We start from the raw sequence: 24,794 nt of genomic DNA on the forward strand, positions 1-24,794 counted from the left end.
TGTCATACAACTCACTTACTAATCAGGGGTAGAAACAGTTGTGTGAAAAAAAAAACTAGAAAGAGTTGTGCAACCTCTAATTCCAGAACATTCCATCTCCCTAAAGGAAGCCTGTCCCCTACCAGCCCCCACAAATCCATTTCCTGTCTGGATTGGCTTGCTTTGGATATTTCCTGTCATGGCGTTTCACACTATGTGGCCTTTTGTGTCTGATTCTCTCAGCACTGTGTCATGTGTCAGAGCCTGGGTCCAGTGTTTAGCTAGATCCCTCTGTGTCCCTCATCTTATGTGTATCCTCTGATTGTCCCACCTTCCAGGTGACCATTGGGACACACAGGCACAGTTTCTGAGGGGACTTTTGTTCATTATGTCAAACAGTCACCTAGGTGTGGTGGGACAGGTCACGGTAACTAAATGTTGGCCGTCTGGACTGCTTGTGGCCCCACAAGTCCTCACCCTGGAGGAAGTTTCCCTGCCCTAAGAACTGGAGAGTTAAAGCTGGAAGCCACTGGGAAGGGTTGGAACAAGGTGATCCCACTGGGTGTGGCAGTCGTTCATAAAGGTGGGAAGTCTGCAAGCCTGTGGGCTGACCTGAAGGCCTTAGGGTGAGAAGCTGGGCTCCCTAACATCTGGGGTCAAGAGGGTCCTGGGCAGGAGTGGCCTTTAGAGGTGACCCACAGAGCACAGGGGAAAGACTGCTGGGATAGGCTCAAGCCACAGGACTTGGCAGGAGTGGGGAGGACCTTGGCGGGGGGGTGGGGGGGTGTCTTTGGACCAAAAAGCTGGGTGACTGAAGCCCTGAGCAAAGGGTGGTAGTGGCCCTGCTCTCGACCCTGCTCAGCTGAGTTATTTTATTTTTTTGGTTTTTTTCGAGGTAGGGTCTCAATCTAGCCCAGACTGACCTGGAATTCACTCTGTAGTCTCAGGGTGGCCTCAAACTCGTGATCCTCCTACCTCTGCCTCCTGAGTGCCGGGATTAAAGCACCACCGCTGTCTAGGATTAAAGGTGTGTACCACCATGCTCAGCTGGACTAGAATTTTCTATGTAACTAAGGATGACTCTGAACTGCTGATCCTCCTGCCTCCACCTCCCAAGTGGTAAGAAGACAAGCATGTGACACCACACCTCATTTTATGCAGTACTGTGGATAGAACCTAGGCCCTTACACATGTAAGCACTTTACCACTAAGCCACAGACCCAACCTCAGAAGCATATTCTAAAACCGTGCAAAAAAACATGTTAGCTATTTACATTTTAGGCACACAGGCAGCTGGAAGGCCTGGCAGGGCTTGTCATCCTGGCTCTTGTCTCTTTTGAAGCCTGTGGTGGTGGATTTGGAGTGTCAGACCAGCCTAGAATTCAGAGTGAGTTCAATGCCGGTCTGGGCAATTCCATAAGAGTTCTTGTTTCCGCCGGGCGTGGTGGCACACCTTTAATCCCAGCACTTGGGAGGCAGAGGTGGAAGGATCATTGTGAGTTCAAGGCCACCCTGAGACTACAGAGTGAATTCCAGGTCAGCCTGGACTTGAGTGAGACCCTACCTCATAAAAGCAAAAAAAAAAAAAAAGTTATTGTCTCAAAATCAAAAGTGAAAACTGGGCTGAGGCCAGTTCTACTCACTGAGTAGAATGCCTTGCCTAGCATGCAGAAAGCCCTGGGCTCCATTTACTACACAGTGAATTCCAGGTCAGCCTGGGCTAGAGTGAGACCCTACCTCGAAAAAAAAAAATTAAGAAAGCCTACAAGGAGACTGTTTAGGCAAAGTGGTAAGCTGAGGCAAGGCCCTTCCTTCCTGGTATGAACCTTAAAAAGATTCTCCAGTCCCAGCCAACCTGGCTCAGGCTTCTTGGGGGCTTTGAGGCTGGGCGTCCCTGCTCCACCTCCCTCCCTGCTACCGGGGAGTATCACCTTCCATTGGTAACAAGAGGGCCACTGTGCCTCTGGGACAAAGGCCAGGTGAGCCAGTTCCCTGCCACCCTAAATCATTAATGAGGGAAGCAGCTGGCAGGCCTGTGGTGGGCAACAGGCAGAGAAAGGACAAAGCTGCCTGGCTGGGCTTCCTAAATAAACCAGGTTCAAACAGGAGCCTAGGGAGTCTTCCCAACAGGTGCTGTGCTGCGGGGGCTGGCTGCTGTGCCACTCTCCCAGACGGCCAAGTCAGCCTGAGGACACCTTAGCCTCAGTCATCATGGATATTTATTTCCTCGGACAGGCCTTGGGCTGTGAAGAAGCCTGCTTGCTTATCCTTAGCAGCTCCAGATGTCCCAGCAGTGGCTTCCAACAAGATACGCCCATCTTGGCCCCCAGAATTTGGGGACATGAACTGTTTTGAAAAAGGCTCTTGAGCTGGTTGTGGTGGCGCACGCCTTTAATCCCAGCACTCAGGAGGCCGAGGTAGGAGGATCACCACCAGTTTGAGGCCATCCTGAGACTACATAGTGAATTCCAGGTCAGCCTGAGCTACAGTGAGACCCTACCTCGAAAAAAAACAAACAAAAAAGGGGGGTCTGGCCAGTGCAATGAAGGATCCTGGGGAGGTCCTAGACTAATGGTCCTTGATTCAATGAGAAAGGCAAACACAGGAGGGGTCCATGTGAAGTTAGAGGTGAAGAGGTAAGGATACGTGACAAGGTCCCCTGGAAGTAGCTAATAGAAGAGGCAGGAACAATATTCCCTGGAGTACACAGGGAGTGTGAAGACCCCAGACATCTCAGTTCCATGACAGCATGTTTGTAGCGTGGAAGTAGGGCAGTGTGGGGGACCTGCTTTCGGCAGCAATAGGAAAGTATTCAGATTCTTCAAAAAGATAGGCATAGTGAAAAATGCCTGTGTTTGGGAGGCTGAGGAAGGAGGATCACAGTGACTGACTTAAAGGCCTGCCTGGGCTACAGACTGAGACCTTGTTTCACTCACAAACATAAAAAAAAAAAAAAAATCTAAAACAAAAAAACCTCACAAACCCTTTTTTCCAATATTGGAAATGAAACCCAGGGTCTTGTGCTAGAACCTCTACTGCCAACCACACCTCCAGCCTTCACTGTGGGTTCAAGGCTCTCACCCTACCGTTGACCACTTCCCCAGCCCTCACTGTGGGTTCTAGTCAAGAACTCTACGGGTGAGCCACATCCCTAGCCCCTCTTTGGCTCCTTGGGTGCTGAGATGACAGGTGCAAGCCACAGTTATCAAGCTGAGCTTGTTGACTAAGGGTGCTCCTCCCTGACCTCCTGGTTCCCTTTCTGAGGTCTTCCCTGACTCATACAGACTCCTGATTCCCCGTGCACTGCACAGGGAGAGGAGACAATTCAGACTTCTTTACCTAAGCATCACGGATTCAAGTGCATAAGGAAACTGCAGTGGGTCTCAGAACCCAGAGATGCTGCCTACATAAGGAAAGGCCCTTTCCATGCAGGTAAACGTAAAGGCAGAGAATCAAGCAGGTTTTAGGTTTTCCACAGGAAATAGGTGCCTGAGAAGTTATATAGGTGGTCAGAACCCAGCAGCTCTTAGCTGTGGTAGCCCAGCCAGGAGCCAGATGGAGCATAAAGCCACAGCCGTGTTCTGGGGCTTCTTCTAAATCCACCGAGACCTTCCTGATTAGCGATGCTGGGGCTTCAGATGACGACTTGGTATACCGGCTGGCTGAGTCCAAAAGGACTTCAACTCACACTCTGCGGCCGTCCCTAATCCCTGGCTGGAAGCCTCTGGCACCAGGCCTGCGTCGGCTCCAAGGCTGCTGGGTCTTGGCCAGGCCTGCAGAAACCAGGGCTGCTGCCAGACCTTCGCCACCCCAGCAGAGAGAGGAGGCACGGCCCTGGTCTCAGCTGCAGGACATTTCCCCATGGCCTGGGCTGGAAGCCAGTTAACCAGAGACACCTGGTTGACAAGAATCCGTATAATTTTATTCGGGAACCCAACCAGGGACGTGTTCAGAGTTTCTTTTTGCAGACGAGATTTGGGGTAGTGTCGCGGGTGCAGCTGATGCTGGGGGGACCCCTGTCCCCTGTACTTGGGACACTCCACTGCTGGTGTCCTCCGGGCCTGTGTACAAGATCTTGGCTCCAGGCTTAGGATGGTCTCTGGGAGAGGCGCCTATCGTCACTGTTCCCAGGATTCAGTTTCCCCATTGGTAGGGTACCGCATATGGACACCTTGTGACCCGGGCATGAAATTCCCAATTTGGGGGTGGGGGAGAGAAGGCCGATCACTCCGCAACTCGATTTCGTTATCTGGAGGACAAACAAGTCGTCTTACATGCGGAGCCTCAGCTTCCCCATCCCTGCATTCGTGGTCGGGCATGGCAGCTCTGAGGTGGGCAAAGGACTATTAAGAGGGTGATCCAGTATCAGATCGCCACCACAGGTTCCGTGGCCTCCATCTCCCCACGATGTCATCCAGGAACAAACGCAGGGGCTTTTGGCCACATGCCCACAAGCAAGATGGAGCAACGGAGGTTTTTTTTCCTGCCCGCCTCAAAGATGGCGACACGCCTCGCCTCGCTCTGCCCGCAAACCGGCCGACAGTCCCCGGCCCGATTGCAACATGGCTGTAGCCCGGGGCAAGCACGCTGCTTGCACCCAGCCTGATTCGCCACGTACCCACTCTCAAGATGGCTTCTCCCGAAAAGCCACACGGTTGGAGGAAGGCGCGCTCATTGGGCCTGAGCGCATCACGTGAACCCAGCCTTCTGCCCCTCCCCCTCCCCCACAGGCCGTTTCCGTCTTCGGCCCTGACGGAGGGCCGCTTCCTCCAATAGCAGTCTGGTGTTTCTCTAAGCTCCACCCCCTGGGCAGTGTCCTGGCCACTGGGAAGCGTCTGCGGGGGCGCAAGCGGGACTCGCCCCGCCCCCAGGCCTCGGTTTGAGCCAATGAGTAGTGCGCGCGGGGGACGTGTGCGGGCGTCTCCGCCATCTTGTGAGTCTATAACTCCGAGCCGTTGGGACGGTTCCTGCTATTCCTGCGCCTCCACTCCGTCCCCTGCGGGTCTGCTCTGTGTGCCATGGACGGGTAAGTCGCGCCGCACCCCTTTTCCCGCCAGTTTCTCTACTATGCGGCCCAACTCCTCGCCGCCGCCCAGGTGCTCCCCAGCCGACCCTCGTCAACCGCTCCGGTTCGGGCGCGCGCACGGCGCGGAGAGGGAGGGGGAGGGCGGGCTCCCATCCGCGTGGCGCGCGCGGAAACACTGGTGACCGAGAGGCGTCCCGCCGAGGATCGGGCCGTGTCCGTAGCTCCGCCGATCTCCCCCTTCCAACTCCTCCGCCCAGAGCACTTCCGGCGCCGGTACATTTCATCTCCAGAGCACGCGCCCACGTCTGGCGCGCGCGCGGCCCCTGGCCGGCCACCCTGCGTCCCACCCGTCTCGGCGCCGCACGGCCCTTCCCGCCTCCCGTCCCCGCCTTCCCGCGCAGGCGCTCAGTCAGGCCCTCCGCGTGCTCAGGATGTCCCCCTGCGCGCGTGCGCCGCTTGGTGCGCGCTCCGTTGCGCGTGCACAGGTCGTCTCCGCGCGCGCCTTTCCCGCCGTGCGGGACCTGCGGCTTAGAGAAGTGCCTCATCCTTTTAGGGGTTGCCGAGGCGGTGGGCTAACCCCCGTGTTAGGTTGCGCGGGGGTCCGGGTCGAGGTTCGGATCAGCTTTGGGTCTCCAGCGAGCGCGCGGCCTTAGCGGAGAGTCCCAAGCCTATAAGGAGCACTCCCGGGAAGCTTTTTCTGTTTTGGCAACTTACTTTTTTCATATATATACATATATGTATACATATGTCTGTGTATATATGTGTGTGTATATATACATATATGTGTATATATATGTATATATATGTTTTTTTTTTTTTTTGAGGCAGGGTCTTCTGTAGACCAGGCTGGCCTCGAACTCACTGCGATCTGTCCTGCCTTAGCCTTCCGTAGTTGGGATTACTTGTTGAAGACAGGTCTCATGTAGCCTAGGGTGGTCTTGAGCCCTGATCTTTTGGCGTCCTAGACCTCCTGAGTGCTGGGATTACAAATTCATGCTTTTGCAGGAGCGTCTTCCCCCTTCTCCTAGGTGTTTGAGACAGGTTCCCATTAAATTGTTCGGGCTGGTCTCAAATGCTTGGCAATCCCTCGATCTCAGCCTCCCAAATGCTAGGCATACAGGCATGAGTTACTGTACCTGGCAGCAACTTTTTTTCCTCTCTTGTTTTTTAAGACAGCCTCATTAATTGTTAAAGGCTGGCTTTGAGCTCGTGGCATTCCTTCTGCCTCAGTCCTGCGGCGTGAGCCACCGCCCTAGGCTTTCAGCAGCGACTTAGGGTTCTTCCAAAATCCTAAGTCAAGCGGGAGAAGCTTGAGTTCGGGCCTGGTCTGGGTTCTTCCCGAAATTGCCAGCCACTGGCTGAGTCCCTTCCTGAACAGGCTCCCCTAAATCACTTAGGGACCTTGTCAGTGGGGTGTGTGGAGTGCAGGTGAGCGCTTGGGCCAGGCATGGCTGCTTCCTGGGAGAGGAGAGCCCAGTCACGCGTGACCATGGTTGATCAGTAACCTGGGGTGTATCCCAGCAGCTCTGTTGATTTTGTTAATGGTAACCATCCATTCCAACTGCCACAATCCACTTGGGTCCTGCCAGCTCCCCACGTCTGATTGGGGAAGCAAGGCCAGCCTTTGCTGCTTTTTAGCTTCCAGTTTTGTGGAGAGACTAAGCTCTGGGGTGTGTCTTTGTGTGTGGACTTAAGTGTGCGGAAGCCAAGGCAGGGCCAGGGGTCCTGCTGGGAGGGAGTGGCAGCAAGGACAATGATGGCCCCCTTTCAAGTTGAGATTAAATGGACTCACTTCCTAGCCCTTCCTTCCTCATGTAGGGCCTGTGGGTAGCTCAGCCCAGGCCTCTGCCGGGTTGCTAATGCTGACATCTCTCTTTTCTCTCCACAGCATTGTCCCAGACATAGCAGTTGGTACAAAGGTAGGCACCTCTCCCTTTGCTCCCTCCCATGATTACCTAGCCCTCCCAGTCCCCAGACCATAAAGACTGGGAAGTGGAAGCCAAGGTCACTTCTGTCATCCCATCATTAGGGAGGCTGAGGCAGGAAGATTGCTATGCTTTTGAGTTCTGCCCAGACGTGAGGAAAACCTGTCTAAAAAAAATTTGGGATTTGGGAACCTTAGTAGCCTTAGGTGTGTGCTTTTTTTTTTTTTTTTGTGGGGGGGGGGAGTTCAGAGGTCAAGGTCCATGACCTGGCTCAGTGTAGAGCTTATGTTCACTGCCTGGCTACAGGCTTGCGCCTGTCCATTTCTTGAGGGATTGCTGCTTTGGGGTTGGAAGGTGACATTGGTTTTGTCCCTCCCTCCCTTTTCCTTCTCTACTCTCCCTTTCTTTCTTGCTCCCTCCCCCTTTGGCCTTTCTTCCTTCCCCCCTTTCTCTTTGTTTCATTTTTGAGGCAGGATCACACTCTATCCCCAGATGACGTAGAACTCACTCTGTACCCCTGGCTGGCCTCAAACTCACAATCATCCTACCTCAGCCTCCTGAGTAGCTGGAAGGCAGGCATGTGTGCCACCCACCAGCACTTGTGGGTCCGGTCAGACTTAAAGGGCTGTGTCCCTGGGCTTAGATGGGGATTGGTCTTGCTGCCACAGCTGCAGTGAGCTGCTGGGTTATGGGAGTACTGTCTTGCCCCTCCCTGCAAGCCCTGCAGGTGAGGTCCCCCAAGCCTTGGCTGAGCCCCACCTGCCTGCCTGATCTGCCTGCAGATAAAACCTGTTTGTTTGGTGGGCGGAGGGAGCGGGACTTTGATCCAAACCCTGGGGTGGGGCATGTCTGCTCCAGAACAGTTGCCCAGTTCCATACTCTGCTTCAACAGGCCTAGGGACTTTTTTTCTGTTTTAATGTTAGGCCTTCTGGATGGTGCCAGCAGGTGGACTGGGGCCTGTGCCCACCCTGCAGCCAGCTCTGCAGTTTAGCCCTCAGAATGTGCTGGTTCTTGAGTCAGGGGCCTTTCTTGCCTTTGGTGCCAGTGATTGGAAGCAGGGCTAGTCTTGCCCACCCCAGCCGGGGTCTAGTGCAGCTTTTGTGTAGCTTAGCACTGGCCTGTGTGAGAAGACTCCAGGAGGTGGCCTGGAATGTGGCTGCAGGAGGCACACTGCTGCTCCTGCCCAGGCGGAAGCCACTTTGTTACAGAAAGGCAGCACCACCAAGTGGGGCCTTTGGGGCCTTGTGGGTGACTGGCCTCAGGCAGGAAGTGACTTCCTGTGGTTCACACTGGACAGGAGATTCTGGGCTCCTCCAGTGGGTCTTGTCTGTGGTGGTGGGCAAGTTGCTCTCTGCAGCCAGCACTGCATATCTTAGGTTGCCTGGTAGATCTTTGCTTATTTTGACCAGGGGGCTGGTGGCATTGGGTAGATGGGAGGCCTGGGTGAACACAGGACCCCAGGTTGCTAGACTGGAGGCTATTCTGTTGACACTGTGGGACATGGTGCCCATGTCCTGCTTAACCTGGCCACTCCCAGTAAGGCCTGGGGAGGGGGCAGTTCACCTCTTGCAGGGCTTTGTTGCAGTGTTCCTTGTTCCTGGCTGGCCAGGAGGGGGCAGTGCCAGGGTATCTGTCTGCTGTTTTTTGATAATCCATAAGGAAAGGGATTGTGAGGAACCACTAAGGGATGCTCTAGGCTCACCCACCCACTGCAGTGGATCCTCCAGAGTGAGGCTGCTGGGAGTTAGGTTTCCTGCCACTGGAAAGTAGGCCAGGCCCCAATGGTGTGGTGGCTTTGTTTCCCTTGAAGCTGTATGTTGGGAGGACAGCCCCACCAGCCTTATGACCAGATTGTGTGCTCTGGCATGTCCCCTGAACAGCCACCAGATGTGGCTGGTGGCATGTCGCCTGAGGGCAGCCAGTAGCAAGACCCTGAGGATGCATGGGAAAGGTGTGCAGAACCGTCCCCAGGCTCCTGATATGGCTGCTGGGGCTCTGTCTGCCTGTGCAGTAGGAATGGAGGGCCTTGGCCATGGAGCCAATGCTTTCCATGTTTGTTTGCAGCGGGGATCTGACGAGCTCTTTTCCACCTGTGTCAGTAACGGACCCTTTATCATGAGCAGTAACTCGGCTTCCGCAGGTAAGCCTGGCTCCCAGTGCCCTAGCCCACTTGATGTGTTTGTTCTGTTCCCCGGATTAAAGACTATCCTCAGTGAGACTAAAATACCCTCCATGGCTGGAACTGCTGTGCCTGGCTAGGGGTTCCCTGGATAACAGTTGACTGGCCAGATGTGCACCTGGCTTTTAGGGGTGATCTATAAACACTGATCAGCTATTTCTCACTTAACCCTCCTGGGAGGTGGGTGACAGTAAAGACCTGGGTGGAGCTGCCAGGACATGGACTGCTCTCTTCCAGCCAACGGAAATGACAGCAAGAAGTTCAAAGGGGATAACAGGAGTGCAGGGGTCCCATCCCGAGTGATTCATGTCCGTAAGCTGCCCGGCGATGTCACTGAGGGCGAGGTCATCTCCCTGGGGCTGCCCTTTGGGAAGGTGACCAACCTGCTAATGCTGAAGGGGAAGAACCAGGCCTTCATTGAGATGAACACCGAGGAGGCAGCCAACACTATGGTGAACTACTACACCTCTGTTATGCCCGTGCTGCGTGGGCAGCCCATCTACATCCAGTTCTCCAACCACAAGGAGCTCAAGACTGACAGCTCCCCCAACCAGGCGGTACGTCTGGGTGGGTGGCAGGTGGTGTGACCCTGATCCAAGCTGGCTCTGGGGCCAGGGACTCATAGCCGTTCCTCTACAGCGTGCTCAGGCGGCCCTGCAGGCTGTGAACTCAGTGCAGTCAGGAAACCTGGCATTAGCTGCATCCGCTGCTGCCGTGGATGCAGGGATGGCGATGGCTGGGCAGAGCCCTGTGCTCAGGATCATTGTAGAAAACCTATTCTACCCTGTGACGCTGGATGTGCTGCATCAGGTAGGTGTGGTAGACAGCTGCTTAGCCACACAGCCAGAGGAGGGCTTTGAGCTCAGCACTCACTTTCCTCTCCACCTACAGATTTTCTCCAAGTTTGGCACAGTTCTGAAGATCATTACCTTCACTAAGAACAACCAGTTTCAGGCATTGCTGCAGTATGCAGACCCCATGAGCGCCCAGCATGCCAAGCTGGTGAGTGAGGGTTCCTGGGAGGCCTACCATGTGCCTAGTGTGGCATCTACTGACTTCATGCATCTCTACAGTCGCTGGATGGGCAGAACATCTACAATGCCTGCTGCACGCTGCGTATTGACTTCTCCAAGCTCACCAGCCTCAACGTCAAGTACAACAATGACAAGAGCCGTGACTACACACGCCCAGACCTGCCCTCTGGGGACAGCCAGCCCTCACTGGACCAGACTATGGCTGCAGCCTTCGGTAAGATGCAGTCCCGATCCCAAAGGTGGCACCAGTATGCTGAGTCAGTGGGGTGGGACAGGCTGCCTAGCTTCATCAGCGCCTGTAGGCCCCGGCCACTCCGGTGCCCTTGCACGCCGCCCTGCCTGTGTCCAGCCTGGCCCCTCAGAGCAGCGGACCTGCCCGCGGATGCTCTGGGCCGCCCCTGGGCTAGGGTCCACCCGCACCTCCATGCGGGGGCCATGAGGTGCAATGATTAGTGTCTGTTTGTTTCCAGGTGCGCCCGGTATAATCCCAGCCTCTCCGTATGCAGGAGCCGGGTTCCCTCCCACCTTTGCAATTCCTCAAGCCGCAGGTATTCACACTCGTCCTGACCCCGGCGCCTGCATGCCACAGCACCCCACAGCTGCTCCACGGGCAGGGCCGCTGTGCCGCTGGTCACGAGGGCCAGATCACGGCCCCCTTCCTGGGGGGGAAGGGGCCGCGGGCAGCGGGGTCACAGGCGTCTTAGGCAGGGCAGGGCAGTTAGGCAGGGCCAGGCTGGAAGCCTGCAAGGCAGACTCGCTCAGGCCACTAACCATGCAGTGTTTGGTCTGGTTCCCTTCAAGCACCTCGGGCGAGGACGAGGATGCAGTGTCCCTAGTAGATTGAATTTAAGTGGCCTGGTAAGCAAGTGGCCTCTGAGGCTGAGGAGCATGGGCCGCGGTAACACCGCCGCGCCTGCATGGAGGAATGGGCGCCGCATGCGTGTGCGGCCGTGCGTGCGTGTCCTGTGCAGGCCCTGCTTGCAGAGGGCCTGCGTCTGCGTGGACGGCCCGGAGCTTTGGTGCTGTTGAGCATGCAGCCGGTCTACAGCTGGCACATGTCTGTACGTGAAGGCAGTGTGTGTGGCCTTGCCTCCTGGTAGGGCTGGACCGGGTGTCTCCTCCCACGGCTGCGTGTGCGTGAGGAGGGGTGCCTGTGCCATCTTGGTGATGACTGATGGCTGGTGTTCACTTGTGACTGCTTTCCTTTCTAGGTCTGTCTGTCCCTAATGTGCATGGGGCCCTGGCCCCCCTGGCCATACCATCAGCAGCGGCTGCTGCAGCAGCTGGCCGCATCGCCATCCCAGGCCTGGCAGGAGCAGGAAATTCCGTCCTCTTGGTCAGCAACTTGAACCCTGAGGTATGTGGGTAACCCTCTGCACCCAGAGCTGTGATGGGGTGTTAACTGGTCCAAGTCATAGTGGCCATGCTGGTCTGGCCAGCAGCAGCTGGGCTTTTGGGTTTCTCAGGCGCCGCGGTCACTGGTGTTGTGGCCTCACCTCTCCAGTCCACTGTCGTGCCTTCGCTCATGTTCATCCTCCTCTGAGATGGTCTGAGCTTTCCTGTCTCCTGCCATCTTCATTTGCATTTCAGAGCTGGAATGGTTTTTGTTACTGACACAAAGGCAACTTAAATTAGACCTGGGGGTGAGGACCTGGGCCAGGTGTCAGTGGCTGTGGCTCTGAGCTTTAGGTGGCAGTGGCCCTACCTTCATTGGGTCCTTGACACTGACTTCTGTGGCATCCTTAGCTCTAAGCAGGGCAGGGCAGCTTCCTTACTGTTCCAAAGCTATACTGAGCAGCCCTTGGGAGCCACAGACTAACAGGCTCCATTCACTGCCTCAGTTCTCTGGTCTCAGCTGTGCACAGCCGTGGGGACCGTGCTGCCCTGTGGTCTGGCTCCTCCCTGGGGAGTGTTGTATGGCCCTGCAGTCCTGTGGAGCACGGTCCCCTGCGCCTGTGCGCCCAACTTCTCCTTTACGGTGTGTTCCGAGCTGTGTTGTGCGAGGTGATGTGTGAGTGTGGTGTGTGTGTGGCGCGTGGCTGGTGGAACACCGCCTCATTTTCTTATGTATTTACTGACCTGTGTTTTTTGCTACTTTTTTTCTTTTCTCCCTTCCCCTATCCCATTTTGTTTCTGATCCGGAATTTCTTTGCCAACTGACTGCACGGTTCTTCTGCTTCCTGTTGTTGCTTGAAACAAACATACATAAACAATCCCCCCCAAACCCTGCTCTCCGGAATATTAACATCCTGACAACTCATCATCCAACACCTGCTGCCTGCGGGGCTGTCTCCTCGTGGACGATGGGCAACTCGCCCCTGACCTCTCCCTCTCCCCTGTCCCCTGCTGCCTTGCTCTGCTGTCTCTAAAGAGAGTCACACCCCAAAGCCTCTTTATTCTCTTCGGTATGTTATTCACACTTTTATTACCTTGTTTTCATTTAATTGAGATTATTTTACGCCCTGTCATGTACTATGAGTTTGCAGTTTGGCCTTCTGCCTCCCTACTTGGTTTGCTTCCGGTTTGCGTATTGACATAGACACGCATGGTTACCACCCTGCATGCTTCTCCAAGAGTTAAGCGTGTCAGTAGCATGCAAATGTGGCCATTCTGACAGTTACCTATCTGGAATTCATGACTGCCAAGCCCAGCGTCTTGTTAGCGGGCCTCAGGCTGCTGGACACCGGCTCCCGAGCCTCAATAAGCAAACTTGGCTGGCTGGGCCACAGGTCGTGGGAAGTAGGTGTGGGGCTGGGTGGGCCAAAGGGAGACTGGCGCACAGGCTCATTTTGTCCCCGACTTCCAAAGGCGTCTACGGTGATGTGCAGCGGGTGAAGATCTTGTTCAACAAGAAAGAGAACGCTCTAGTGCAGATGGCTGACGGAAGTCAGGCACAACTGGGTGAGGGCCGGCCTGACATGGGAGGTTGGGGGGCTGTCTTCCTGTGTATGGTGAGGGCCACCGTGTCACCTGCTGTGTCACCCACCCTTCATCCCCAGCCATGAGCCACCTCAATGGGCACAAGCTGCACGGGAAGCCAGTTCGCATCACGCTGTCCAAGCACCAGAGTGTGCAGCTGCCTCGTGAGGGCCAGGAGGACCAGGGCCTCACCAAGGACTATGGCAGCTCCCCGCTGCACCGTTTCAAGAAACCAGGCTCCAAGAACTTCCAGAATATCTTTCCTCCCTCAGCCACCCTGCACCTCTCCAACATTCCGTGAGTCTCAGGAGGGGGTCAGGGACAGAAATCCACAGAATGAGCTCAGTGACTGGATATTGGCTGGATGGCTTTGTTTCTGGTCTCTGAAGCACCCTATGCTCATCCCAGCCACTGAGGGATGGACACCAAACCTCACCTGGCTCCTCTCCTCACAGGCCCTCTGTGTCTGAGGAAGACCTCAAGACCCTCTTCTCCAGCAACGGAGGTGTCGTCAAGGGCTTCAAGTTCTTCCAGTGAGTATGGCCCTGCCCCTGCCCTTGGTGTAGGTCTCAGTCCAGCCTGACCCCGTCACGCTGCTCCCACAGGAAGGACCGCAAGATGGCGCTGATCCAGATGGGCTCTGTGGAGGAGGCGGTGCAGGCCCTCATCGAGCTGCACAACCACGACTTGGGCGAGAACCACCACCTGCGCGTGTCCTTCTCCAAGTCCACCATCTAGGCTCGCACTCCAGCTTCCACCATTCCAGAAAAAGCCACTTTAAAAGCAGCTGAAGTGACCTTAACAGACCAGAGATTTTATTTTTTTAAAGAGAGATCAGTTTACCTGTTTTTAAAAAAATTAAATCTAGCCCACCTTGCTGTGGCGGGTGACAGCTTGGGCCACTACAGCCCTGCTCCTCCCGCCCTGTGCCCGGCCAGGCTGGTGCTGTGCCTTGAGGGGCCCAGGCATGAGGCCACAGTGGTGCCCCAGAATGCAGCCGCCTTCTTGTGCCTTAGAAACCCACCTGCCTCGTGGCCACATGACCCCTGCCACCACACCGGCCAGGCACCCCACCCTTGTAATCAAGTGACATGATTCTCCCATGTCCCCTGGCTTGGCCCCCAGGGCTCAGCCGGCGCCTCAGCTGCGGATCCTCATCTGCCCTTTGTATTACTTCACAAACCCTGTGCCTAGCAATATTCCCAGCTGACCAAATATCCTACTCTTCTTCATTTATATGCAAGAAACATAGTTTTAAGTAACTTTTTATAGCGATGATGCGATGGTATGTGTGTACTCTATGCTTCCTCTGTCCCTGTGCTGTCCCTTCCATTCCTTGTGATTAACTCAGTCACAGGCAGATCCGGCTGGTGCCGGCTTCCCCTCTGCCTGTTAAGCGGCTCTGAGACTTCAGGGCCCCTGCCTTCCAATTCTGGACCAAAGCTTGTCTGTCTGCCTCTGACTCGGGCCAGGTGGAGGGACCAACACCCAGGTCTTAGCTGCCTTTCCAGGTCACCTTGCTCCTGTGGCTGGTGGCCTTGGATCCCGAGGTTCCAGAAGGTGCGGCCAGGGTGTAAATATTTATGATGTTTTTTATACCTGTTGTGACGCGGAGGCAGCACGTCGCGGTTTTTTATGGTGACAGATGTATATTTTGGTAACAGCTACAGGCTCAGTATTGTCCATGGAGCCCGCGTGGCCACAGCACATTCCAGCCCCATCCCAGATGGTGTCCACGGTGCTCCATGAAGCCGAGACACCTGTGCCTTTCCTGTGCCCTTTCTGAGCTGTTGAAGGGGCTGGGCAGGGCCTGGGCTCTAAAATAAACGCCAGTGTCCTGCACTGACTCCTCACTGGGTCTCCTGCCTTTTCTTATCCTTCCTGGCGGCGTGCATGTGTGGGCTAGGGTGGCTCAGGCCTTGGGGTACAGGGGATCCTGGATGGGATGCGTAGGCCTGAGGTGCAACAATACCTGCTGACCATTTTCCATAAATGACAAGTAGGTAGGCTGGGCTGTGGGCCCCTCCTGCCCAAGGAGCTTCACACCACATTCTCTGGAGTCAGGTGTCACCAGCTACCTTTATTAGTTACCAAATGCCAAGGCCCTCCTGCCCCTCCCCCAGCCTTCAGCCAGCAGCCTCAGTCTGGGAGCCTGCGGGCCTGCATCCTCCTGTAGTAGCCCTCAGCTTCTGACTCCGCCTCACGCTCCCCCAGCCCACCTGCCTGGCGCCTCAGTGTGGACTCCCGGCTGCCGTGGCCCAACGCTCCATCAGCTGCACCCAAGGGTGGCAGACCCTCTCCCGTGGCCAAGTTGACAGTGGCGACAGCCCCAAACCGTGGCTCCTCCTGGTCCACATCACTCATGGAGGAGCCAGGAGACACACCAGGTGGCTTAGACCCACCACGGAAGCCACGTGCCAGGTCTCCCAGCTCATACCCTCCTTCACCATCTGCCCCCTTGGCACCACCACCTGCTGACTTCCACTCCCAAGGAGTGTTGCTTGCTGAAAGGTGGACCACAGGGTGGTGGGGTGCGTGTGCATCAATAGTGACAATGCTGGCAGAGTCACGATCTGATGGTGACCTGTATTGTGACGAGTCGGAGCTGGCACTGGATGAGGAGGCCGTCTCCGCAGCCTTGGGGCCTGGCCCACCTGCAGCCTTGGACATAGCGATGACCTGAAGCAGCCTTGGTGGGTTGGCCACCCGGGGCTGCGAGGGGACTGCCACGGGGGCCCCACCCTTCTCTGCAATGGATAACCATTTGGCACGCACTGCAGCACTGCTCTTGGGGGATAGGCCAGGCTGCACCCCCTCCTCGGGGATGTGCACCAGTGGCTGAGGCCCCGGCCTAGGTGGGAGAATAACACGAGGACCTAGCCCAGGCCTGGCCTGCACAGTGGGGTAGAGTGAAGGTGGAATGGGTCCTTCCTCCTCCTCCTCCTCCTCCTCTTCCTCCTCCTCCTCCTCCTCCTCCTCTTCCTCTGCCATGGGCTCTGTGGCTGCACGCAGATGCGCAGGGCTGGCCTCGTCTGGCAGCCCCAGGCCACGGCCTTCCAGCGACCTCTGCTTCCATTCACTGATGAGCTGCTTGGAGCGCGAGGCATCTAGGGGCACGTGTATGGTCATGTGTCGGCGGGCTGGGTCGTCAAGCGAGGGCGTGTTAACACGAGGTAGTGTGTTGCTGAAGGTCACCATGTTCTCCTTGCCCATGGGGCTGCGAGGGGCCAGCAGGTCCACGTCCACACTGGCTCGCTTCAAGCTGCCCAGTGATGTCTTTTCACGGGCCACAGGCCTTGGCACTCCTTCCAGTCGCCCTGGTGGGCCCAGCTCATCGGTGCTCACAGATTTGTTCTGCTGGTAAACTGAGTCGTGGCCTCGCTGGGTCAGAGCTCGCAGTGCATCCTTGGCGGGGGGAGGGGCAGCCACTTTCTCTGCAGGTGGGGCCTGGAAGTTGCCCACCGCATGGCAGGCCTATGAGGGGCACAGGCTGGTATGAGGCCAGAGACTGGGCAGCATCCCAAGGGAGATGGAGCCCTTCAGACATGAGGACGCTGCCTTCTCTCACCCTTGGGCAGTCCTTGGTGGCTAGCCTTCTACATCAGAACCCTTGTTTAACAAACTCCCCCCTCACACCTCTTTGGCACCCAACTCCCAACCAAGACAACCTTGGCACCCAGCTGCTTCTTAGGCCTCCTTGGTGCCCAGTCTCCCCCACAACTCTTGGTACTCAGCCTCTTCCCTTCAGACCCCCTTGGCATCCACCATCCTCCTTTAGAATCCAGCTTCTCCCATCAGACAGACTAGATGCCCATCCTCCCCACCCAAAAAAAAATGCCTTCTTGGCACCTAACCTTCCACCTCAGACTCTTGGAGCCCAGCTTCCATCTTCAGACCTTGGCACCCAGCCTACACTTCCTCAGACCCCCTTTGGTGCCTGGCCTCCTCCTTAAGACACCCTTCTCAGACCCTGCTGCTCACCAGGTAGGCTGCGATGCCAGCACCGATCAGGAAGCCTGCATAGACATCCACAGGGTGGCTGCGATACTGTGTGATCTGCGTGAGCCCGCACACGCCCGCAGCAATGGCAAAGGCAAACACCAGGATGGGCTTCAACAGCTTTGTGGTATCCGAGATGACGGAGTTAAAGTACATCTAGGGGTCAAGGGGGTGGGTCAGGCTGTGCCTGAACCCTCATGGTCTGCCTGAGGGCAGGGCAGTGGGGGCCAGGACTCACCGACACGTAGACTGCCGCAAAGGCTGACAGCGTGGCATGCTGGGACGGGAAGGTCTTCCTGCAAGAGAAGACGACGTGAGCCCTGCTGCTTCATGCCTCGGGTTTCCAATATGCTCACTGGGGTGACTGTCCTGTTGCGGGGTTGCCCCCCACCTCACCGTGCGGATAGGATGGCATGCGTGTCGTGGCCGGAACAGATATCCTGAGTGATGTAGGGGTTGGCCTCGCAGGATGTGCCCAGCAAGGTGTAGTTGGGCTTGCAGACCGTGAGGAAGAAAGGCGCATGATACCCAGTGGCCAGCTGTATGACATCGGTCACCAGAGCTGTGGCACACAGGCCAAAGACGTGCACCCCTATGTGGAGAAGAGACATGGCCGACAAGGGAGTGGGGTCCCCAAATGGCCTGCCCACCTCTCACTCACCTCTGGTGCACAGACATCAGGACGAGGTTGTGACCACTCACCCACAAAGCGCACAGTGCGCCTCAGGAAGGAGTTGAAGTTGCAGCCGCCTGCATTGATGCTGCCCTCTGCCCCGTCTGTGCTCACGCTGCGACCCCACAGCCGTGACTGCAGGCAGTACAGCACGCCCTCGCCCACCATGATCTGCAACGGGCACAAGCATGCTCGGACCGGATGGAGGCCAGGGAGCCACGCACGTGCTCAGCTCCAGGCCTGCCACTCACCGAGGCTGCGGGGGCGGCAAAGGCCAGACTCAGCAGCATGAGCAGGGGAATGAGCTCCTCGTTGGTCTCCACATACGGCATGGACAGCGTGCGGTCGTAGCACTGGAAGCCCACCTTCGCCGGCTTGAAGAGGTCAGTCAGCTCCAGGAAGTACAGAGACACGATGGATGAGGCCACGATGGGCAGCTGCAGGCAGTTGGAGTGGGTGACCAGTACTTCTTTAAAGTCTCTCAGCCATTCCCCCATGGGTTCACCCTGGCCACCTGGGTAAGATTCACTTACCCAGCCATCTAGCCCACCCATAGGTCAAGCTGGGAGATGTTCCACAGCCAGGACCCCATTCAGGCTTCTACAGTTGCTCCATTCAACACCCAGATCCATCCACCACCCAGGCTCATCCATTCATCCAACAACCTATCCATCCATCTACCTGTTAAGCCACCCATCCATTAATCCATGCATCCATCCTTCTGTCTATCCACCCACTTGACCATCTAACCATCCATCCATCCTTCCCTCTTGCCTCCATTGGATTCTAGGTAACCTATACTTGGCAGATACGTCCTGCCCATGGGCCATCCCACTGTGTCTTCCCGGTCTGGACCATGTGCCCCTAAAGATACCCCTGTGTCTACTCACAAGATTCACCCTGGCCATCATTACCCTGCTCTTCCCCCACACCCAGGTCTGACACCCTCCACAGCCCCACAGTGCCCAGCATGTTCAAGAATGTTCTGTGGGGCTGAAGAGATGGCTCAGCAGTTAAGGCACTTGCCTGCAAAGGCTAAGGACTCATGTTTGACTCTCTAGGTCTCATGTAAGCCAGATGCACAGTGATGCAAGTGGGTAAGGCTGCATATGCACACATGGGGGTGCATACATCTGGAGTTTGAGTGCAGTGGTGGCTGGAGGCCCTGGCATGCCAATTCTCTCTCTCTTTCTCACCCTCACATTAAAAAAAAAAAAAAAAGCCGGGCATGGTGGCACATACCTTTAATCCCAGCAGAAGCAGAGGTAGGAGGATCACCATGAATTTGAGGTCAGCCTGAGACTATATCGTGAATTCTAGGTCAGCCTGGGCTAGACAAAACAAACACACACACAGACAGACAAACAAAAAGGCCAGTCTGTTGGGCTTGCCTCATAAAAAGAAAGAAAAGAAAAAGTTTTGTGGCGGTCCTCACTCATACCTGTGTCCCCTCCATGTCCTGACCATCTGCTCACATGCTGGGCAGAATTTACACAAGACATTACAATGTTCCACTGTCCCTGAATACCAAAGCCTCTTTAAAAAAATATTTATTTATGTGTGTATATGCGTGTCTGCACACACATGCAAAGCCCTGGCTCCCATTGTTGAAGGGTAATGTCACAGAAACATGCGCCATTCCGCATCGGGCTTCATATGGTGGCTGGGGATTTGAACCCAGGCCAGTAGGTTTGGTAAGCAAGTCCCTTTAATCCCTGAGCCACTTCCCAGCCCAACATCAACCTCTCAAAGAGAGGAAAAGAGGATTCTGAAAACAGAGTCCCTGTAAGCTTTTGCTAGCAAGTGTTGTAGTGGGAATGGAGGTGGGAAGGCAGGATGAGGCGTTCTCCGTTGAGCTCAGGCCAGGGATCAGCGTCACTGAAAATACGAGGACAAGAGGGTTTGAGGAGGCCAGGTTCATGTCTAAGGAACCATTGTGTACTTGATTTGTTTCTGTTTGTTCATTTTCTTTTCTTTTCTTTTTTTGTTTTTTGATTTTTGAGGTAGGGTGTCACTGTAGCCCAGGCTGACCTGGAATTCACTATTGAGTCTCAGGGTGGCCTCGAACTCACCACTATCCTCCTACCTCTGCCTCCCGAGTGCTGGGATTAAAGGCATGCGCCACCATACCTTGCTAAAGCCTGACTTTTTAATTTTTATAGTAGTGTTGTCAAGGTAGAATCTTGCTCTAGTCCAGGCTAGCCTTGAACTCACTGCTATCCTACCTCCACCTCCACAGTGCCGGGATCGCAGATGTGTGCCTCCACGCTCAAGGTCCAAGGCAAACGACAGAAATAAGTGACAGCATCTCTCTGGGGTTCACCCCATGCCTCAGTTTCCCCAGCCTACAATGGGAAGGATGAGGTGGTATGGGGTACCAATGCAAGTGCTAGATGGACAAACAGACTTAAAGGGCTTAGGAGAAGGCCAGTCCATCACGTTGCAAGAAACAGCAAGACTTGGCGAGGGCAGGCAGCCAGCGAGAGCCAAGGGAGAAGGGACTGAGGTGTGGGCTCAGGCACAGCTCCACAAATACCAGACCTGAGACTGGGGCTGCAGTTTACTGGGCAGAGCACTTGCCTAACACTCACGAAGCTCCGGGTTCATCTCCAGCATCTTAGAAACAAGATATGGGGCAGCACCCCCGCCATCCCAGCACTTGGGAGGTGGAGGCAGGAGGATCAGGACCATCCTCGGCTATGTAGCGAGCACTCAAAGCCAGCGTGGGCTACATGAGACTCTGTCTCAAAAAAAGAAAAGAAAAGAAAAGAAAAACATCAGGGTGGCACACGCCTTTAATCCCAGCACTTGGGAGGCAGAGGTAGGAGGATCATCATGAGTTCAAGGCCACCCTGAGACTATATACGGAATTCCAGGACAGGCTAGTCTAGAGCAAAACCCTACTTCAAACCTCCCTCTCTGCCCGCCCCCCACAAAACAATCCAAGCCAGGCGTGGTAGCGCACGTCTTTAATCCCAGCACTCAGGAGGCAGAGATAGGATTCCCTGTGAGTTCTAGGCTAATTCCAGGTCAGCCTGAGCTAGAGCAAGACCCTGCCTCAAAAACAAACAGAGAGAGAGAGAGAGAGAGAAGAAAATATGAAGGAAAAACATCCACACTCATTCCTGTCATCCTAGCTAATCAGGAGGCTGAGACAGGAGGATCTTCATGAATTCAACACCAGCCTGGGTGATGGACAGGGACAGAGCGAGTTCCAGGTTGGTCTGGGCTAGAGTGAGAACCTGGAGAACCTGTCTTGAAAAAAAATGAAACATAAAAGCCCCAACTTATGATGGTGTGAAACATACACTTATAACTGTTCTGCTTGTCACTTTCTGTCCAGCAGTCAATAACTGCACAAAATACTATTTGTTATGAAGCAGACTGTGACAGGAAGTCACCACTGGCAGCTAGTACTGGTAGCCTGTGCCAGGTGGGTCAGGTTGAGCTAGGAGGGCAAGTACATGGCTGTGAAAACAAGATTCCACTTCTCCATCTGGGATTTTCAGTGTGTGGGTTTCTGGAGCTGTGGCCCCACACAAAGTAATCCTGCCACTCCAGCATCTCACCCACGCGCTGGTCACAATCCAAAAATGCCGCTCACATACCCTGCCGGGTGCCAGTGTGGGTAAACACACGCACGTCGTGTGAAACGTTGCCGCCTCCTCCCGAGTGGGACTGAGGAGGGCTCCAGCACACCCTCTTCCCAGCCAGCCATGGTGGCTCATGCCTGTGATTCCAGAAGCTGAAGCAGGAGGATCACTGTGAGTGTGAGGCCACCCTGTGGTACCTAGGGATGCTGTTCCAAACAATACCAAGCAAAATTACCTTCTTCCCAACAAAGCCCACTCCTGGGTTGGTGAGAGATGGAGAGAGAAAGAGGCAGGTAAGAATGGGCACGCCAGGGCCTCCAGCCACTGCAAAGGACCTCCAGACGCGTGCGCCCCCTGTGCATATGGCTAATGTGGGTCCTGGGGAATTGAGCCTCGAACCGGGGTCCTTAGGCTTCACAGGCAAGCGCTTAACTGCTAAGCCATCTCTCCAGCCCTGTTTTAACCTGGAATTCACTATGTAGTCTCAGGGTGGCCTTGAACTCACAGCAATCCTTCTACCTCAGCCTCCTCAGCGCTGGGATTTAAGGCACACCACCTTCTTCTTCTTCTTCTTCTTCTTTTTTTTTTTTTTTTGAGGTAAACTCAACAGACTGGCCTTTTTTGGGGGGGAGGGGCTTTCCAGGTATTCTAACTCAGGCTGATCTGGATTTCACTATGTAGTCCCAGGGTGGCCTGGAACTCGTAGTGACCTTCCTACCTCTGCCTCCCAAATTCTGGGATTAAAGGCCTGTATCATCATGCCTGAGAAAGAGAGAGAAAGAGAACACACCAGCTACTTCAGCTGAATGGCAGACATGTATGCCACCTTGTGTGCATGTGTGGCCTTGCGTGCTTGCGTCACTTTGTGCATCTGGCTTATGTGGGATCTGGAGAGTTGAACATAGGTCCTTAGGCTCTGAAGGCAAGCACCTTAAAAACTAAGCCATCTCAAAAAATGAAAATAATAAAAAATAAAATAAAGCAAAAAATAAAAAGAATAAAAACTAAGCCATCTCTCCAGCCCATGCAAAAATATTTAATTAATTTATTTATTTACTTGAGAGAGAAAGAGGCAGAGAGAGAGGGAGGGAGGGAAAAGGAGAAAATGGGCGCACTAGGACTTCCAGCCACTGCAAACAAATTCCAGATGCATGCACCCTCTTGTGCACCTGGTTTACATGGGTCCTCGAGAATCGAACTGCGATCCATTAGCTTTGCAGGCAAACACTTTAACCACTAAGCCATCTCTCCAGCCTCATGCAAAAATATTTTTGAAAAACAACAACAACAAAAAAAAGCCAGGTGTGGTGGAGCACCCCTTTAATCCCAGCACTCAGGAGGCAGAGGTAGGAGGATCACCATCAGTTCAAGGCCACACTGAGACTACATACTGAATTCCAGATCAGCCTGAGCTATAGTGAGACCCTACCTCGAAAACAAAAAAGGATGGAAGGGCTGGGACCATGGTCAGTGGAATAGCTCCTGCCGCTGGGGGCGTGGTCATCAGTAGAGTGACAGGAACCCACAGTGAGGGCTTGGGGGGTGGTCAGCGGTAGAGTGACAGCTTAGAACCCAGTGAGGGTTGGGGGCGTGGTCAGAAGTAGAGTGACAGCCTAGAACCCACAGTGAGGGCTGGGGGCGTGGTCAGCGGTAGAGTGACAGCCTAGACTCCACAGAGAGGGCTGGGGGCGTGGTCAGAGGTAGAGTGACAGCCTAGAATCCACAGTGAGGGCTGAGGGCGTGGTCAGAGGTAGAGTGACAGCCTAGAACCCACAGTGAGGGCTGAGGGCGTGGTCAGAGGTAGAGTGACAGCCTGGAACCCACAGTGAGGCTGGGGGCGTGGTCAGAGGTAGAGTGACAGCCTAGAACCCACAGTGAGGGCTGGGGGCGTGGTCAGAGGTAGAGTGACAGCCTGGAACCCACAGTGAGGGCTGAGGGCGTGGTCAGAGGTAGAGTGACAGCCTAGAACCCACAGTGAGGGCTGGGGGCGTGGTCAGAGGTAGAGCTTCTGTCTGGTACATTCTAGGCCCTGGGTTCCATTCTCAGCACCAAAAAAGAAGTAAAAATATTTTAAAGTGGTGGGGAGAATGGCTGGAGACAAATTTCTGGAACAATTAAAAGGGATCTCTGTGGGTTCGGGGCCGCCCTGAGACTGCCAAATGTCGAATTCCAGGTCATTCTGGGCTGAAGAGCAAGTCCCTACCTGGTCTCACAGAATGTAAATGGCATCTTGAAAAAACAACGTGTCCTAAAGCAATGCAGGTGGCACAGTGTGCCTGAGTGAGAGGGACCCCAGGCCAGGCTTCTGCTGGGCCCACACTCTGCTGGGCTCATGCCTATGGGGCTGGACAGAGCCGGGTGCTCCTGTCCTCCAACAGGCTGCATTCAGCCTGTAGTTGGTGTTGGATTTCCAGGTCTGCCGGCCACTCAAAGGCAGACAAACGCCACCCTGTGAACTTAGTATGCACCAGATGAATGCTTTGTGGTCCTCTATTTTTAGAACTCACAAGCCCTCCATCTGAGTCTTATGCACATCCACTAAGAGCGGGGTCGCTGTGGCCCAGAGAGGTCCGCGGGCCACACAGCCACGCCAGTCACAGGGGAGGATCTGAGCTGAGATCCGCCCTGGGCTGCACAGCCAGGTGCAGAGCACCCAGACTAATCAAGTCTGCACTGGAGACTCCAGCCCTTCCAGACCAGCTCCTGACACTTGTCCCTCTCTGAAGACCCAATCACTTAACATTCCCACAGCCCCAAACACTCTTCCATGCCTCAGGAACTCCTACCCGACCGACAGGACCCTGCGCCTTGGCCCACCACCCCACCCCAGTGCCAGCTACCCTGGTTCCGAAGCGCCCGGCTCCTGTCCCCGGGGTGTGTGTGTGTGTGTGTGTGTGCGCGCGCGCGGGGGGGTCGGGGTGTCAGAGAGCAGGTGCCACTCGGCCTGGCCGCAGCCCCTCCACTCACCTCCACGAAATAGAAGCAAGGCAGGAGCGTCATGCTGTCCTTTGGCGTTTTATTCTCCTTGGCAGAAATCATGGTGAAGTCGGCGCCACAGGCCCGTGGTTGGAGGGACAAAGCCGCCCTGGAATTGGGAGACCCTCAGACTAAATCTTCCCGTGACAGGGGCGGAGATACCCTGGGGAGAGCCGCGGGGGGTGGGGGAAACTAAGGCTGGAAGAGAGGGACTTGGGGATCAGAGCTGGATTGAGGACCCCCCGGGATGCAGTGCGCGCGAGGAGCAGCACCAAGCACTGGGTCCTGGGGGGCTCCGGGGCGGGATGAAGGGATGGAGAGGATGGAGAGATGAAGGCGATGGGGCGGCGGGGGAGGGGGTGGAGGGATGAGGGGACGGGGTCCTCGCCGCGGCCTGGGCGCAGCGCGGCGCCCGCTCTTTGTCTGCGCGCTCCGTCGCTCGCTCGGGTCTCCGCGCCCGGTCCCCGCCCCGTCCCCGCCCCCGGCTCCG

The 24,794-nt window shown here is 55.4% G+C and overlaps 2 protein-coding genes across 4 annotated transcripts; one reads left to right on the plus strand and one right to left on the minus strand.

Moving 5' to 3' along the window:
* Window positions 1-4,878: 4,878 nt before the first annotated feature.
* Ptbp1 (polypyrimidine tract binding protein 1) lies at window positions 4,879-14,916 on the plus strand. Of its 2 annotated transcripts, XM_004654862.3 has the most exons (14): window positions 4,879-5,005; window positions 6,894-6,924; window positions 8,996-9,071; window positions 9,348-9,667; window positions 9,750-9,920; window positions 10,002-10,112; window positions 10,184-10,358; window positions 10,615-10,692; window positions 11,356-11,501; window positions 12,516-12,549; window positions 12,953-13,045; window positions 13,144-13,360; window positions 13,519-13,596; window positions 13,669-14,916. In XM_004654862.3, exons 1-14 carry the CDS (start codon window positions 4,998-5,000, stop codon window positions 13,799-13,801), a joined length of 1,671 nt encoding a protein of 556 aa, XP_004654919.1. In that variant the 5' UTR covers window positions 4,879-4,997; the 3' UTR covers window positions 13,802-14,916. The 2 variants fall into 2 exon arrangements, with proteins under 2 accessions (XP_004654919.1, XP_004654921.1); XM_004654864.3 differs by lacking the exon at window positions 10,615-10,692.
* Window positions 14,917-15,123: 207 nt separating this feature from the next.
* Window positions 15,124-24,674, minus strand: Plppr3 (phospholipid phosphatase related 3). Of its 2 annotated transcripts, XM_045135435.1 has the most exons (8): window positions 24,296-24,674; window positions 19,961-20,080; window positions 17,987-18,172; window positions 17,765-17,906; window positions 17,459-17,654; window positions 17,301-17,358; window positions 17,045-17,218; window positions 15,124-16,537 (listed from the first exon to the last, which is right to left on the minus strand). In XM_045135435.1, exons 1-8 carry the CDS (start codon window positions 24,365-24,367, stop codon window positions 15,203-15,205), a joined length of 2,283 nt encoding a protein of 760 aa, XP_044991370.1. In that variant the 5' UTR covers window positions 24,368-24,674; the 3' UTR covers window positions 15,124-15,202. The 2 variants fall into 2 exon arrangements, with proteins under 2 accessions (XP_044991370.1, XP_004654918.2); XM_004654861.2 differs by lacking the exon at window positions 19,961-20,080.
* Window positions 24,675-24,794: the final 120 nt, after the last annotated feature.

Source organism: Jaculus jaculus, chromosome 15 (genome assembly GCF_020740685.1).
Source record: "Jaculus jaculus isolate mJacJac1 chromosome 15, mJacJac1.mat.Y.cur, whole genome shotgun sequence".
NCBI lineage: Eukaryota > Metazoa > Chordata > Mammalia > Rodentia > Dipodidae > Jaculus > Jaculus jaculus.